Genomic DNA, 17,248 nt, shown 5'->3' on the forward strand with positions numbered 1-17,248 from the left:
TAACCAAGGAGTGGCTCTGTAAGAAGCATATCAAGGTTCTGGCGTGGCCTAGCCAGTCTCCAGACCTAAACCCAATAGAGAATCTTTGGAGGGAGCTCAAACTCCGTGTTTCTCAGCGACAGCCCAGAAACCTGACTGATCTAGAGAAGATCTGTGTGGAGGAGTGGGCCAAAATCCCTCCTGCAGTGTGTGCAAACCTGGTGGAAAACTACAGGAAACGTTTGACCTCTGTAATTGCAAACAAAGGCTACTGTACCAAATATTAACATTGATTTTCTCAGGTGTTCAAATACTTATTTGCAGCTGTATCATACAAATAAATAGTTAAAAAATCATACATTGTGATTTCTGGATTTTTATTTTTTTTAGATTATGTCTCTCACAGTGGACATGCACCTACGATGACAATTTCAGACCCCTCCATGATTTCTAAGTGGGAGAACTTGCAAAATAGCAGGGTGTTCAAATACTTATTTTCCTCACTGTATATATGTGGGATTTATTTATTGAGAATTAATTTATTTCTGAATTCATCAGTCCTCTATAGTAGTATACGTACTGTGAACTTGTAAAACATATGGAGAATCTATCAACCAAATTTTTAGCATCTCTTATGGAATTTCACACTGGGGCGTGGTTACCTCAGTTGGTAGAGCACACGCCCCATGCACAAGGCTGAGTCATTATCGCAGCGGCCCAGGTTCGGTTAGTCTGATGCATCAAATTCTACCCCATAATATGTAATAACAGATCTGTTTAAAGTGGATGGCTTCAAATAAAAAATGTACAGAATGACAAAGACATCAAAACTGGGCGACTCTGCACTATAGTCAGTCCATTAAAGGAATGTTAGGCTTAATTCTGGAGACTAAGGCGGTGTTGAGACTGGTCAACTATTTTCTCTTTTGATGTTGTGAAATAAACAGTAGCTATGCAGTGTTGATGTTACAGAGTAATCTAGCAGGAATGGGTGCTTTTCGTGTTGAACTAGCTGTCTCCTCACTATCAAAGATATTCTAAAACACAAATGATATGTCAATACATCTTTTTTTGTGCAATGCTGTCAAACCTTTATCTACACTGTTTCCCGATATTGCCACTTATGGTAACTTTACTGATACACCAGGAACTTTTAACTGCTTTAAACCAAGCCTTATTAAATGTAAAAGATTCAGTTTGGGACTTAAATTGTTCAAAACTGAATATGCTGAGTTGCCTTGGAAGCCGAATGGTTACAGCATATACTACATGGCTGCATGGTCACAGTCACTGGTTTGATTCCAGCCAAGGACCTTTGTTGCATGTCAAACCCCTCTCTCCCTGTTTCCCATCTGCCAAAAAATAATCAGTTAAAAAACTGAAGATGCTGAAAATAGTCACCCAATAAAGGTTTCAATACACACATAATGGGAAAATACATCAGCTTTTTACTCAAACCACACTATAGAGAGCATTGTGTTATTAATGATGTATTTCACCGTACACAATATTTTCTGTTTGTATAAAGAACTTTGCTCAATAAACCGTAAACCTTTCTAGGACAGCACTCCAACTACATAAAGTACATCTAAGAAAATGACAGTTAGTCCTTTCAATTTTACTCTCCAGTACACTGCCTCAAGCCTAAAAGGAAACAATTCAGGTGTTATCAGTTTCTTTCAGCATGAGCATAGCAACTGTCATCTTTCAGCCAGCAGTCGAGTTTATAGTTTAATAGTTGAGATATTTTACTTCTTTTCCAGCTTTCCCATAATAATCCCATGATAACATCAGTGTTTGGTCTTTCAAAGGTGTTATTGATCAACATCCAAAATAACATTTGGAGCTGTGATGGATTAATGGTTTTATTTGTGCTCAGGGTTGTTTGCAAAGAGAGAACAAGGTGACTCAATAACTCCGTGCCATCCTGAGCTCTGCAACTTTTTGTTAATGGACTCACTAGTAGTCTTGTTATGTGGTGTAAAGGCTAAAACATCCACACATGTGCCGATTGCAATACTTATGGACTGTAATTTATCTCTAAGAGCATATGCACCATGAATAAAACTAAAGCCTGTTGTGGCAAAACTTATTCTGGAAATAATAACTGCATTAACTGGGAATAAAAGAAAGAAATGGGCATGAGTTGTCATGGTGAATGCGGTGAATGCAGATGTGGTGGCCAGTATCTCCTTCAAACTTTCCTACATGTTTTATTTAATTTGTTCTCTTTTCTCCATTACTGAAGAACGTATTATCTTGACTGAAATTCACTCATCAATGTCAGAAAATGAAGCGCAGGGACTGGTTTAAGTGCAGCGGACCTAAAGGCCATCACATGATATAATATTAATATTATATCAGCCATATTATCTGCCCAGAGAGTCTACCAGTGTTTTTGTTGTTGCTGTTTAAATTCCTGCAAATGCAAATTTAAAAAAAAAAATGCACTAAATGAACTGTATGAGGTTATCAGCAGTCACATGACTAAACATCCTGAGGGTGTTTTTACTGTAGGTGGTGATTTTACTAAAACAGATCTTAGAACCGTTTTATCTCTATTCCACCAGCTGGCACATGTCCCAAGAGGCCGCCACCCAGGAGAACCACATCAACCTAGAGGCAAATGTGTTGATGATGTGGTGATCACTAAGACAATAAAAGCATTCCCCAAACAGAAAGGCTGGATGAATGGAGAAGTGAGGGCTCTATCCGGAGCACAAAAAGCTGCTTTTAGGTCAGGTGATAAAGAAGCTTCCAGCACCGCCAGAGCGAGACTGAAAGCTGGCATCAAGGAGGCAAAGCGGAGACATCAGCAGAGACTGGAGAGAGACCTCAACACCAACAACACCAAAGACATGTGGCAGGCCATCAAGAACATCATTTTTTTGAAATGCCTTCTTAATGTCATAAAATTCTTTGGTCAGTTAAGAGACACACACGCACGACCAAACGCATGCCTGGCAGAGATACTATACAAAACTCAGGGCTACAATGGGGGTTGTTGTGCATGTATCAGCTTCTTCCTGAGGATTGGCAACTACAAACATTCCAATCAATTACCTTCATCAAGTATCAAGTGCCTTGCTCTGTAATCTCTATGTTCATCTGGTGCAAAATATGACTAAGTCACTATAATAATGTTTTCACTGACTGATTCACAATAGCTTCCACCCTGCACAGTTGTCTAAGGCTGTTCATGTTCCCATCTAGCCCCTTAAACTTGAGATGGCATTGTTGAGTTGGTTTAAAACATTTAGTTGGTATCTCAGGTTTCACTGCAATTTTGTTTGTGCCAAACTGAGATACTGTGAAGTAAGAAGCAACCCAAAATCTGATTCCAACACATTTTCCAAGTGGAAAAGACAGATCCTAACATGTCATCCTGATTCTTGGATTCATAATTAATACATAAATACATTCCCCCCCATATATCTCCTTACCTGGGTTTGCATCATGGCCCTCTCAACACATCGGGAGCTCCCTTTTTCCAGTTTGGTCCTGAGGCAAAGGGCTGTGACTTCTACAGCCCAGAACTTAGGCTGAGATAGAATACACTGCAGAAAAAACATTGGAGTGACAAAGAATGAGGTAATTCTTTAAACAGCATTAAGTCATTCAAGATGCATAACAAATCATATTCAGAGACAATGCTTATCGTCATATTCTAATGACATAACAGTCAAGTTTGGTTTGTTTATTTGATGTCTGAGGACAGTCAATGACATCTGGTCACAAATTAGCTATGATCCGCTCTGGTTAAGTTAGGCAAAAACCTTGCTCCAAAGATGCAATTCTGCAACCTATAATTATAATTACACTATAAACTCTCAAAAAAAAGCTAGTATTCAAATAATGGCTAAGTCTCCAATATCCAGCACAAACAAATAAAGGTTGGTCATCAATAAATAACTTTTTGCTGATAACTTCTTTCAGTGTAGCATATTCACATCTACTTTATCTCTTTACCAGCACTCTTTAATTTTAACCAAAGCTACAAGAAACCATTTCTCAACTAACATCTATTAGTTAGCTCATATCGGCCGGTAAATCGGCCAGGCTCTACGTTGTGGTACAGATAATTATACAGCCCCCTCCAAAAGTATTGGAACGGTAAGGCAAATTCCTTTGTTTTTGTTGTTCACTAAAGACATTTGGATTTAAGATCAAAAGATGAGTATGAGACAAGAGTTCAGAATTTCAGCTTTCATTTCCTGGTATTCACATCTAGATGTGTTAAACAACTCAGGACATAGCACCCTTTGTTTGAACCCACCCATTGTTCAAGTGAGCAAAACTATTGGAACATGTGACTGACGATATTTCTTGTTGCCCAGGTGTTGCCTTTTAGGTTTTGATCCTTAGTTCAAACCTATAAAGACTGCATTTCCTGTTAAAGAGGATAAACCAACATGAAGACCAGAGAGCTGTCTATGGGAGAAAAGCAAGCCGCTGTCAAGCTGAGAAAAGAAGGAAAATCGACCAGAGCCATTGGACAAACACTGAACACAGCAAGCACAACAATATGGAACGTCCTGAAAAGGAAAGAAACCACTGGTGTACTGAGCAACAGACGTCCAACAGGTCGGCAAAGGAAAACAACAGTAGTTGATGACAGAAATATGGTGAGAGCTGTGAAGAAAACCCCCAAAACATCAGGAAGTGACATCAGCAACGACCTCCACAGTGCAGGGTGAAGGTATCACAATCCACTGTTGGAAGAAGACTCAGAGAGCAGAAATCTAGAGGCCACACCACAAGATGCAAACCACTCATCAGCAGGAAGAATCGGAAGGCCAGATTGAAATTTGCAAAGAAGTACAGAGATGAGCCGCAAAAGTTCTGGAACACAATGTTATGGACTGATGAGACCAAGATTAATCTCTGGCAAAGTGATGGAAAGGCCAAAGTGTGGAGAAAGAAAGGAACTGCTTATGATCCGAAGCAAACAAGCTTCATCTGTGAAGCATGCTGGAGGTAATGTCATGGCTTGGGCGTGCATGGCTGCTTCTGGAACAGGCTCGTTAATATTTATTGATGATGTAACTGATGATGGGAGCAGCAGAATGAATTCAGAAGTGGACAGAAACATTTTGTCTGCCAATTTACAGAGAAATGCATTGAAACTAATGGAGAGGAAGTTTATCATGCAGCAAGACAATGAGCCAAAGCACACTGCCAACAAAACAAAGGACTTCATCAGGAGAAAAAGTGGAAGGTTTTAGACTGGCCAAGTCAGTCAGCTGACCTTAAACCAATAGAGCTGCATTTCACCTCCTTAAAGAAGAGACTGAAGGGAGAAGCTGCGGTAAAAGCCTGGAATAGCATCACAAATGAAGAACCCAACAGTTTGGTGATGTCGATGGGTCGCAGGCTTGAGGCAGTTATTGCAAGCAACGGTTATGCCACCAAATATTAAATATTATTTACTTTAAGATTATTTGTCTGGGTCCCTGTTCTGAGTAGAACCTGTCCTGTTGAAACGCTGTATGGTCTTGGGCACCGTGCTGCAGCTCATTTTCAGGGTCTTGACAATGTTCTTATAGCCTAGGCCATCTTTATGTAGAGCAACCGTTCTTTTTTTCAGATCTTCAGAGAATTCTTTGCCATGAGGTGCCATGTTGAACTTCCAGTGACCTTCCAGCTTTGCCTAGCAATGCACAATCTGGTATTTCACCCGGTAGAGATAAACTTTATATATCTGTAAATAAACCAGGTTTACTTTTAGCAAGATTAGCAAGAGGCAGAACAGAGTCTGATGAAACAGTATGCTAATGCGAACTGGAGGTGGTCAAGTGAGGCGGTGAGATAGGGCTGCTCGATAATGGCAAAAATGACAGACTGACTTAAGCCTAGTTCACACCACGATTTTTAGCACGCTTTGCCGCTCGACGACAGTCAGGCTGTGATCGGGAGTAAATCAGTGGTCGATCGGCGGTTGCCAGTCGTTATGTGTGAACTACACAACGACGCATCAAAACGGCTCCCCGACACATTTCTGACACATTGCAGACGTCTGCCAGATATCTGGAGGAGTCAGCCGACTCAACATCCACATCCAGCCAATGAGAGCAGGCAGCTACTTTTGTCACCAAAAAACACTTTTTACTCCCCTCCAGCTCTCTGTAGCTCAGACGATCCCTGCTACCTGTGTGAGCTAATCCATTCTTTCACCTGTATTGTTTGTCTTTATAATTGGTATGTGTAGGTTCGCGCCATTTCACATTTCACGTGTTTTCTTGACAAAACGTGGTTTGGAAACCTGCTGTCAGCTGGTGTAGTGTGTGTCTGTCACCCATCAGTCACGTAATGTGAACACCACAACGACATCAAAACTCACGTCACAAGACGACAAGTTGTGTAGTCTGAACAGCATGGCCATTGGTCGATGATGAAAGTCGTGTAGTCTGAACAGCATGGCCATTGGTCGATTATGAAAGTTGTGTAGTCTGAACAGCATGGCCATTGGTCGATTATGAAAGTTGTGTAGTCTGAACAGCATGGCCATTGGTCGATGATGAAAGTCGTGTAGTCTGAACAGCATGGCCATTGGTCGATGATGAAAGTCATGTAGTCTGCACGAGGTATTAGGAAACATCATGCATATATTATACTTTTAAAATTGAATGCTTTTTTTTTTTTAAATGATAAGGCCTATGCATTCTACCAAATAGCTCATGAAATAAAAAATAGTAATCAAATTTTATTAGCTTTTAACAGCATCTTAGAGTGCAATGTTTGCCAAGGCTGACAGGCAAACATACGTGTGTGTGTGTTAGTGCAGCACACACGTTGGTGGTGGAGAGTGAGGAGCTGGTGGTCTGTGCGGAGCACAGCCTCAATGGCTGCCTATAAATAAAAACGGTTCTTTTCATGATGGCCTGGATGCCTTGCCACATGTGTCCGGGTTGTTGTTGAAGTGCTCCTTAATCCTTAGTTTGTGGCTGCCCTCTTGATGACCCTCTTCAGGTTAGCCCTGGATGAACTGTAGGCCAGTGCGTCACCTGATCTGAAAGCGGTGTCACATACCTTCAGCGATAGGCAGACCTCTGTGTTCATCCACGGCTTCTCACTGAAGACTTCACACTTTTGACAGGCAGATAACAATTAATTCACAGAATCAGCAGAGATTCTGAACCTTGTGTTGTGCGCGCACTGTTATCTTGGTAAAAAAAAGTCATGTCACGGCTATACTAGTCAGTTGATCAGAAATACTGTTTACATTCACTAATTATTTCAATTCCCTTAAAATTTTCTGTTTTTTAATAACTGTTAAGCAACAGTCACCAAAACTCAACACTTCTGTATATATGTCCCTCCAGTGGTTCAATGTGCAAAACTCCTCCCTAACATGGTATAATATAAGGGGAAGTGTTTCAACAACTGTAACCTGAAACTGATTGAAAATAGAACTAAATGGAAACTAGACCTGCAAGCAGGTATTAACAGGTTTCAAGCCCCCAGGCAGCCCAAGTTCAGTACATAACTTTTGGAGAATCAAAATGATTTAATATCTTTTGACCATGAGACTCCATAGCTTTTATGTGCAAAGTTTTGAGTCACTCAGTCAAGGAGGAATTAGAAAAGTATTTCATGATTTGGCAACAAAGGTGCTATTTAGTGGCATAGTGAATAGATGGCCCAAGTTTCGTGTTACTCAGACACACCTACTACTAATTTGTCTTTAACCTAACAAGAAGTTGTTCCATTATAACTAAATTTTTTGGATTATCAAAATTCTGAGCAATGGCTCTAAATTCCTAGTCCTGTTGTAGGCTATTTGTTTTTTTGAAAGATGTCTGAACAGTTGACAGCTGATTGGCACAGTGCCTCAGGGTGGAGGCAGAGACAGAGTCTGGTACGGCTGCTTTGCAGGCTTCCTGCCTCTTGAACAGTGTGTTGACATCCCTCTCTAGGATGTAGAGAGTGCTAGTGGGGGGTTGGCAGTTGTAGAAAGGCTCCTTCTGTGGTGCGGTAGGTTGAGCTGGAGCTGGTGTATGGATACATAATGCATATATAATACATGATACATACATAAGCTGATGTATCACGTCACAGCCTATGTTTACTCATTCAGAATGTTGGTAGCAGTCCTGAAAATAGCTTCCCAGGTCCATTGCTTTGTCCTCACAACAGTTTTACAGAGCTTTAATTTCTGCCTGTATGTAGAGTGTTCCAGTGTAATGTGGGTGATGGCGTGATAGGCACTGCCAAGTATTGTAACAATGATCCAAGGTATTCTGCAAGTTATTGGGCATTTAATGAGCTGTATTTGGGGAGTTGGTGGCTGAGGTTACTTTTCTTAAGTCCCAGAGGACAATAATTCCAGGTTTGTCCGCTTCACACACAGTATCTGGTCAGCGAGCATGCACTTTCGAGATCTGGAGACTGTTTGACAGTCAGGTTTTCCCTTAAGGGATGACATAACCTGATTCATTTTTATATATATATCTTCAAGGAAAATATATACAATCCCTTATGTACTCTGCATAGTGAAAATAAAGTTAAATATAATCTAATCATATGAAACTGAAACCAACAACTACTTCTTTAGGTGGTTGAAAAGCTTTCAAGGAAAGCTTAGGTAATAACTGACATCAGCACAACTTCCAGATGGTCCTCCAGGAATGCGACATTAGTGATGACAGCCAGACATGTGACAACCATCTAACCAGCCTGCAGATTCCTGGATCTACATGTAGACTGGGAAGATGCCTGCTCACAGACCTAGCAGCTGCCTGCAGCTTTCTTATCCCGCACAGTGACAATAAAGCATACTATGCCAGCTCATTGTTCAAAATGAGCTCATTGCTGGATGGATGGATGATAACCAGAAGAAGTCATAGGTTCAGGACAAAGGATGTTTTAACAGTGGATCAGCTGTGAGTTACTCTCTCGAAATGTGTTGTTTTATATATACACTATTGTTATACTATGTTATACTATACTATGAATTTCTTGCACACCAGAAAGTCTTATGACAAGGTTCATCAGATGAAAAACTGGGACTTGATGAACGTCTGGGAACCAATGCTTCCTTCATAAAATAAGTAGAAGTGACAAACAACGTGCATGATTTTTTTTTTTTCACATGTGCTATTATAAATACCGTCATTAGGTATGTTAATGCATGCATATTGTTTCCTTCAATGTGAATCAAAGTGGAAATAGTTTTAGAAACTAATTTACTGCAAGTTCACATTGTCCAGTTACAGCAGAGCTGCGCAAAGCTTTATAAGCCACAATTAATTCTCAAGTCTTGGCTATAAATTCCCAAGTCACATCCCAAGTCAAGACCAAAAACTCCCAAGTCACATCCCAAGTCAAGACCAAAAACTCCCAAGTCACATCCCAAGTCAAGATCCAATGTTCCCAAGTCCTAAACTGTGTGCTTCGAGTCTTTAAAAAGTCATAATTCACTCATTACAAACTCTAATGCCATTTTAAATTTTGATTTATTTAATTTAAAGACAATAACAGTGTAGCTTTCCCTCCCTCATTTACCACCACCGACGTGCCCTTGAGCAAGGCCCAATAACCCCAACAGCTCCAGTGGAGCTGCTTAGTGGCCAGCAGACCAGGCTGCGGTTGTAACAGTGTGAATGTGATCAGGGCCTTCCTGCAGAAAAGAGCCTTCCTCTCAGTGAAGCTCCCCTGAATAAATAAAGGTTGGAAAAAAACCGGGGTTTTTTTGTGGACCACAGCAAAGTCTTTTACAACCTACTGATAATTTAAAGCTAGAGTGCAGGACCTTTTACATATAAATTAATGTCCGTTACATTCAAGCCCTTGCCAAAAGAGTTCACACAATGCTATTTATCAGATCCATCTCAGTTTGTACACGTTAACGATGAAACACATTCATTCTCTCTGTGATTATGGACCCTCGCCAAAACTGCACACCAGCAACAGTATCTGGCCCGCTACCAGATTATGGTGCTTTGGTGGCAGCATAAAATATAAATAAATAAATACTTTGATAGTGGTGCTGGAATAGATCTCAGTCATGACAGCAACAGTTACTCACACAATCACTTCCTTATTAGTGGTTTTTCCTACAAAATAAAAGCACGAGAAGCTTGTTTGCTGTAATGCAGTAGTTGGAGTTGAACTGAGCTTTTACTTTGAAAAATTCTGAACGACATTAAAAGAGTCTGTTGCCTGCTTGACACACCTCTGAAAGAGCAGTCAGAAAAACTGATTCCCCTAAATGTCCTCTGCCTGGAGATACTGGGGAAATGAATTGTTGATGGATGAGGATCAAACACTTCAGCACATGTCGTGATCTGAGAAACAATCGCTGCAGAATCCATTTGTTGAAGAGAGAAAAAAAAGATGTCCTGAGATGGGATCGAATACTCAACCCTTGGATTGCTAGCCCCGCAACTTCCCAACTAAGGTAAACGAACCAGATGTTGAAGTAAGTCAATATTACGGCTTATATTCTCAGCCACCATTAATGGATGAAAATATTGCTCCGATGCAAAACTTATTTGCAGACCCCTGCTGGATTTTATTACTACTACTTCTTCTTCTAACGTGCGTATTCAACATAGTCATGAGTGTCTGCACTGCCTGAATTCTACCAGAAGTAGAACAAGAAGAATGTTGTGACAAAACGCACTCTGTAGCGCTGTTTGTCCACTTTCAGCTACTGTAAAAACATGATGACGCAACGTCTCTTATTGCATTTCTGTCGATAGATACTCAGAAATATTACACACTGTACCTTTAAGGTAAAACCGTGAACTGCAAATGCATGGAAATCAGTTTCACCAATTATTTCTGACTTACCTTTATGGGCAATAGGCCACAAAATGAGCATGTGTAACTATTAAATTTTAAATCACAATAAGCAATGACTTACAGATGTGAAGGCCAGGAGTTCCTCTTCAGTCAGTTTGTGCACAGGGTTATTCTTCTGGAAGTCAGTGCTGAAAGACAACACTCTTGGTCAATAGTATATAAATCATCAAACAGCATATCACATTATTAAACAAGACTAAGACTCTACAGCCATATTAGCAGCTTGGAGAGGCTGTACGTAAGCACAATGGTGTTTTTAAGCCAATGTCAGCATGTTAACATGCTCAAATGCTTATGCTAACATGTTGGTGTATAGCAGGTATAATGTTTATAAGGCTCAGTGCGACGCTGCTACTGCCTACTACTTGGCCTTTTTAACCACTTCACAGACCTTATGTGAACAAATTTGTTAGGACATGTACTTTGTGCGTGACTGACAAAAAACATTGTTTACAGACAGATTATTTCACTTACAATTCACTATATCACACTTTCAGTAGGCCAGAAGTTTACATAAACTAAGTTGAATGTGCCTTTGACAGCTTGGGAAATTCCAGAAAATCATGTCATGGCTTTAGACGTTTCTGATAGGCTAATTGACATAATCTGAGTCAACTGGAGGTGTACCTGTGGATGTGTTTTAAGCAAGGCCTACTTTCAAACTCAGTGCCTCATTGCTTGACATTATGGGAAAATCAAAAGAAGTCTGGTTCATCCTTGGGAGTAATTTCCAAACACCTGAAGGTACAATGTTTATCTGTACAATGGTATGGTTTCAGAATCTGAATGACGAAGGCATTGATGCCATTGAATGGCCTCATATTCCCCAGAATTAAATCCAATTGAGAACCTCTGGGATGTTATGTATAGTGCATCCGATACTGCCAAGTGGTGCCACAGACTGTCCTGGAGCTCAGTGATGCCCTGATCCAAGTCTGGGAGGAGATCCCCCAGGACCCCATCTGCCGTCTCATCAGGAGCATGCTCAGATGTTACACACTACTGAAACACATTATGTTGCCGTGATGAAAGTCACACAGGTTGGATCCCCCTGTACTTTGATTTTCGGTGTGATTTTGAATCCAGCATGGTTTGTGATTTTGGTTTCCATTAACTGTTTTTATGTAATTTTGTTCTCAGCGACTTTACATTGTACAGTGAAGATTCGGAACTTCAAACTATTTTATTCAAGATATGTGTGATGTAAGTGTTCCCTTAATTATTTTGAGCAGTCTATTTAAAGGCAGTGTATGTAAATTCTGACCCATTGAAACTGTGATGACAGAAATAACAGCGGAAATAAATTATTCTCTCTAATATTATTCTGACATTTCACATTCTTAAAATACCTTATGAAGGTGCTAGATGAAAAGTCAAAGGGTCACCAAAAACATAGGGGCTTATCCCTTTCGAGTCTGGTGTCAGCTGCCAGCAGAATAAAGACTTTCAGTGTTGAAATGAAAAAAACTATGATTGAATTCATTTATTGGATTATGCCATAAAGGTGTCATAGCAGAAGGAGATGGATTGCTGTGTAGAATGTCATTAGCTGATTCTGATCTTCAGCCCTGGATCTTCAGCCCTGTTTGCTCACTATCTGGAACTCAGTCACGTGGGTCAAGCCCCACTCTCAAGCCCACCGGACAGCTCCCCAAAATACAGCAGCCTCCTGGACTCCTCCTCCCCTCATCTGCCAGTCCACTCTGTTGCACATTCCATAACTGTACAATAAACTCACTCCCTTTTGTCCGATCTGCTTTTGGGTTCCTCTCAGAAATCAAGATGAAATACATAAGCTTAGATAGAATCGCTGTTGAAGTGTACTATTAACGTAGGTGCCGGTGCTACCAGAAAGTCCAGCTTTGGCTTAAGGAGGAGGTTGACTTCTTTCCGGACTAAAGGATTTAGATTTCAGGAAGATTAGGTGCAATAATGCAGTATGCCTTTCAATTTTCTACTGTTTAGGGTAAAAATTCCAATGAGTTGATAATGTAAATAGACTGTACTTGTATGCCGTTTTCTAGTCTTCTGACCACACAAAGCCCCTAACTCTACATGTCACATTCACACACATTCATACACTAATGGCAGAGGCTCCCATCCAAGGTTGCCCCTGCTCATCAGAACAGAAACTAATCATTCACACACACATTTTGGGGTTCAGTATCTTTCCCAAGGACACCTTGACATCCAGACCTCCTGAGGTCTACCTCCTGAGCCACAGCCACTGCTAGAGGCGAATACAAGAAGCTTACTTCCTTTAATACTATTCACACTATTATCTAGGGGTGTGACGAGATCTTGTTCCACGAGATTAAATTATGATGATATTTCTCATCAGGTAAAAAGCTGTCTCGCAAGATTCACGCAATTGACATTTTCCACATGCCTGTCAAGCCACACATTAATTTTCTCACACAGTGAAATACAACTGGTAAGATAGACTCACAGAGCGAATCAACTCCACCCAGCTGACGCAACATCGGCGTACGCCCTGATCAACTGAACCGCACTGCTTGCGCTGTGAGTCCAGACAGCTGTGATGAGTAGTAATGTAGCTGGTAGAGTTTTGCAACATAAACATCTAAATAACTGAGGCGCAACCTTGCTCTGTTTGGGACTGTGAGCACTTTATGAGCTGCTAAAGATTTCTGCCTGATCATAAGTGTTCCAATTACTTTCGGTTTCACATGCAAAATGCAGTCCCATACTGCGTCGGTCAAACAGTCTGAAATGTTACTACCAGTGGATCAGTAACGTAATGCAAAGCAGAGTAAGGGGCAGGTAGACTTCTCATTAAATGATGACGTTAGTCTGGTAATATTATTATTAGTGTTTTTTCTGGACATGTCAGAGAGATTCTGAATGTGCAGAAAGTTTTGAACATGAGCAGAAAAGCTGCTCAAAGACAGGAACTAATAAAGTCCAGGAGTTTCTAACCGAATTAAAATTAAATAATTTATCATTGCGGTGAAAAGGTGCCACAATCACATTTAAAGAGGTTACTTCCCCAAACAAAGAAACAAAGAGGAGAGAAGACTAAATCATGACTCAGCAGGGATGATATTATATATATATATATTTAAAGTTTATCTACAGGAGAAACAGATCTGATAGCAGCACAGAATGACTGAGAGCTGCACTGACTTAGATTCTGGTAGAGTTGGGCCGCAGAGTTTGAATTGTCACCTGCTACTTGAATTTTGTTTCTCTTTACATAAATAAAAACATTTTCACCATAACCTGGTGCAGAAAAAATCATCAGAAAGCAGGAATTAAAGTGGTCAATGCTCAAAATGTATATAAAATATAAAAATATAAAAATTTAAATAAAGATTTCTAAAAAATAGTGTTAAAATCTCGTCTCGATCTTGTGAACCCAATCTCAAATTTCGAATCTTGAATCTCGTCTCGTGGGTTAGGTGTCTCGTCACACCTCTACTATTCACCCCTTTACACTCAATGCTCCAGGCAGCCCTCACTGGTCGATAAATTATTAGCATGGGAAGGAGCCAGACAGTGAAGAGAAGGCCAAAGAGCCCTATAGGTCCAGCTGTGGAAGGGAAGTATTGAGGATTCTCTCTTACAGAGGCCACTATGCAGATTTTCTACATAGAGATGACAAATCTATACAAGGTATAGATAGGGTTTATAAATCAGTCAGATTGATAGCCTGTATGGGACAAAAGATTACCTTTTGACTTACTTTCTTTTTGAAAGTGTGTGAATCTGTGTATGTGTTTGGTGAGAGTGGGACATATTTCCTAGGTTTGCTGTGTATCTCTTGGCACACCATGCGGACCGTGGGTAGGCACTGACATTATTACAGACAAATCTTCCCTATGATAAAAAGCAGACCAAACCAATTTAGTTCCCCTTTAAAGATTTATTGTGGTTACATCCCTTTTCATTACAATCAGAAGACATAAATCAAAAGTTTATTTCTAGTTTTTGGGGTCGTAAAGTTAGGTTAGGTTATGTGATTTAAATAAATCACAGTTTGCTGAAGAAGACTGATCCTAATAGTTTGTTTTGAATTTATTTACTTCCTCGACCTCAAAAGCCAGCCAGTGTTTATCATGAACCTGAATCTTTATTAGCTTCAGCTTTCAGAGAATTTAATTGATTTAGACTTTCAGGGTCTGAAGGGAAAATGAATTATTCACATGGATGGATTAGAGGGCCTGGGCCTTCCCCATGTGCCAGGGCCTCTGTTTAAAGTCACTGTTATTTCTCTTTGGGAAGTGCACAACAACCACAAAGAGACTCATAATCGCCACAGAGAAATGCAAAAAAAAAGATGCTAAATGATCACCAAGACCAAGACCACAATTACGCAAAATGACCATAAACAGATGCACGACCACAAAAAGACAAAAATTATGCAAAATAATCACAATGCAATAAAAAATAGCCACAAAGAGGTGCAAAATGACAACAAAGTGATCTTATCTCCATAATTAAACAATATAGAAGGGGCGACCTTTCACTTGTACTCTTTGGAGTATGGTAGTTTGGAATGAGAGTAAAAATATTTGATTTCTGACAAGGTTGAATCCTATAACGTTAGGCTAAGTTTACCAGCTACTGACACAAAGTGTTCACTTTGCGGAAGAAGCTCTACTCAAGGTCCATGTACTAGCCTCGCCCATGGCTTTCAACCATTTCTACAGACTTATTTGAGCTGGTTAAGCTTGAAAGTTAATTCTTGACCCTGAAAACTCAAGTTTATACTCTTGAACAATCTAGTAAGTAGATTCTGACTTTTAGTCAAACTGCTATTTCCAAGGTCAAGAATGAACTTTCAAAGCTGAACAGTACATGAATCATGGGGTCAGATTTCACACTGTATTAATCGATAAAGTCAATCAATTTAAGAACATTGCTTTTGATCGATTGATGTCAAGTATAGAATCCAATATGTACTTTTTAATGTACCTTACCGAAAAGGTAAATGTAAAAGATTCCAGCATGTCCACAGAGGAAGAAAAGAGAAGACAAGGTCACATTTCCAGAGTTAAAAGGACCACGGAGAACTCCTGACCAGTGACGTTTCAACTTTTTAAACCCCCGGCTAAAATGTAATAAAAGGTAATCACATCATGGGATGTGCGGTCATTAATAAAAGACGTACTTACAATGAAGAGGCTTTCCAAATTCTTGAAAGTACTGTGTATCTGGTAAAATTGCCCACACACATTTCACTCACATTCTTCAGTCATGCATCTCTTTCAAGAATTATGTTCTCTTTTAATTTAACTAATGCAACTGTTCACACCAGCTGTGTAATGACTCCAACTTGATTGGGGCTCTTTGTGCGTAACTGCTATCCGAAACATCTTTTTAGGTCTTTTCCATTTATATGCACAAGTGCCTGTGTATTTGTGTTATGTCAAACAGTGCAGGGCAGTATTATAGCTGAATGGATCCAGTAACAGTTATTTGTCCAGCAATGCATGTTTCCCTGATAACTTTCCCTTTGCCCTGACAAGAGAAATGCTACTTTCAGAATATGAGCATGTGTCTCCAATTTACCCCACAGTTCCATCCAAGCCTACGCCATGCATCAACAAGGCGATGACAGATACCAGGGTAAGTCACTGCAGGAGAGAGATTATATTTTATCAAGGCTTTTTTCGTAGATCTGTAAACGACAATGGAGTACTTGTTTAAATTTTGCATAAATCTTATTTGTTTACTCTGTGGAAGACCCAAGATGTACAAGATAGTCATCTTTGATAATGTCTTGGAGCATGCAGGTGTGTAGATTTACTATTAATTGAGACAGACCCTCTGCTCATCTCCTAGCAATCTCACTGACTGCTCCATTGACCTTCACTTGACCCTTGCATTCCCAGCAGCTACACGGGAATTAATCTTTGACTTGCAGTGAAGCTGAATGGTTTTATATTATGTTGAATATCTTACATTCAACCTTCTGATACCACCGCTACAAATACGTTCACCATTTACAGTAGGTGAGCCATAAATTTAGAGGAAAACCACAGATCACAAAGTGAAAAATGACATCTGCAAAAAAACAACAGGAGTAGAAAAGAAAGTGCTGAAACCTGCTAGAGACTCTGCTACAGACTCTATTTACCGATAGACCAATATACATACTGTGAAGTGACCAGAGTTTGAAATGAACTTTTTACACTGCTTGCTACTGTAGCAGGCAAGTTTTATTTATCTGCCACTCAGAAATGTATGTGCTAAATGAGGGAGTAACATTCAGCTCAGCTTCAGATTATGCGGAGAGCTGGAAGTTTTGTTTGTCTCTCTCCCAGGGCGTGTCAACACTGGGAGGTCATCTTTTGTCCCTTGAGGTTTCTGTGTTTTAAGAAACCTTACTTTAAGGCACCATCAACACTACTGCATTTTAGTTTTAACGGAGACCTTTTGCTGCGTTTGCAGCTCCCGTCCAAACTAAAACGACAAAAACAAAGACCTAAAACGGAGA

At 40.1% G+C, this 17,248-nt stretch overlaps 1 protein-coding gene across 1 annotated transcript in view; it reads right to left on the reverse strand.

Moving 5' to 3' along the window:
- Nucleotides 1-2,520: 2,520 nt before the first annotated feature.
- LOC123984468 (tetratricopeptide repeat protein 27-like) overlaps nucleotides 2,521-17,248 on the reverse strand; it is a 38,702-nt gene continuing 23,974 nt past the window's right edge. Inside the window, exons 9-11 of the mRNA XM_046071380.1 lie at nucleotides 10,847-10,913; nucleotides 3,423-3,536; nucleotides 2,521-2,595 (exon numbers count right to left, since the gene is read on the reverse strand). Coding sequence (XP_045927336.1) covers nucleotides 2,521-2,595; nucleotides 3,423-3,536; nucleotides 10,847-10,913 — 256 coding nt within the window. The remainder of the gene's footprint in view (nucleotides 2,596-3,422; nucleotides 3,537-10,846; nucleotides 10,914-17,248) is intronic.

Source organism: Micropterus dolomieu, linkage group LG15 (genome assembly GCF_021292245.1).
Source record: "Micropterus dolomieu isolate WLL.071019.BEF.003 ecotype Adirondacks linkage group LG15, ASM2129224v1, whole genome shotgun sequence".
Lineage (NCBI taxonomy): Eukaryota > Metazoa > Chordata > Actinopteri > Centrarchiformes > Centrarchidae > Micropterus > Micropterus dolomieu.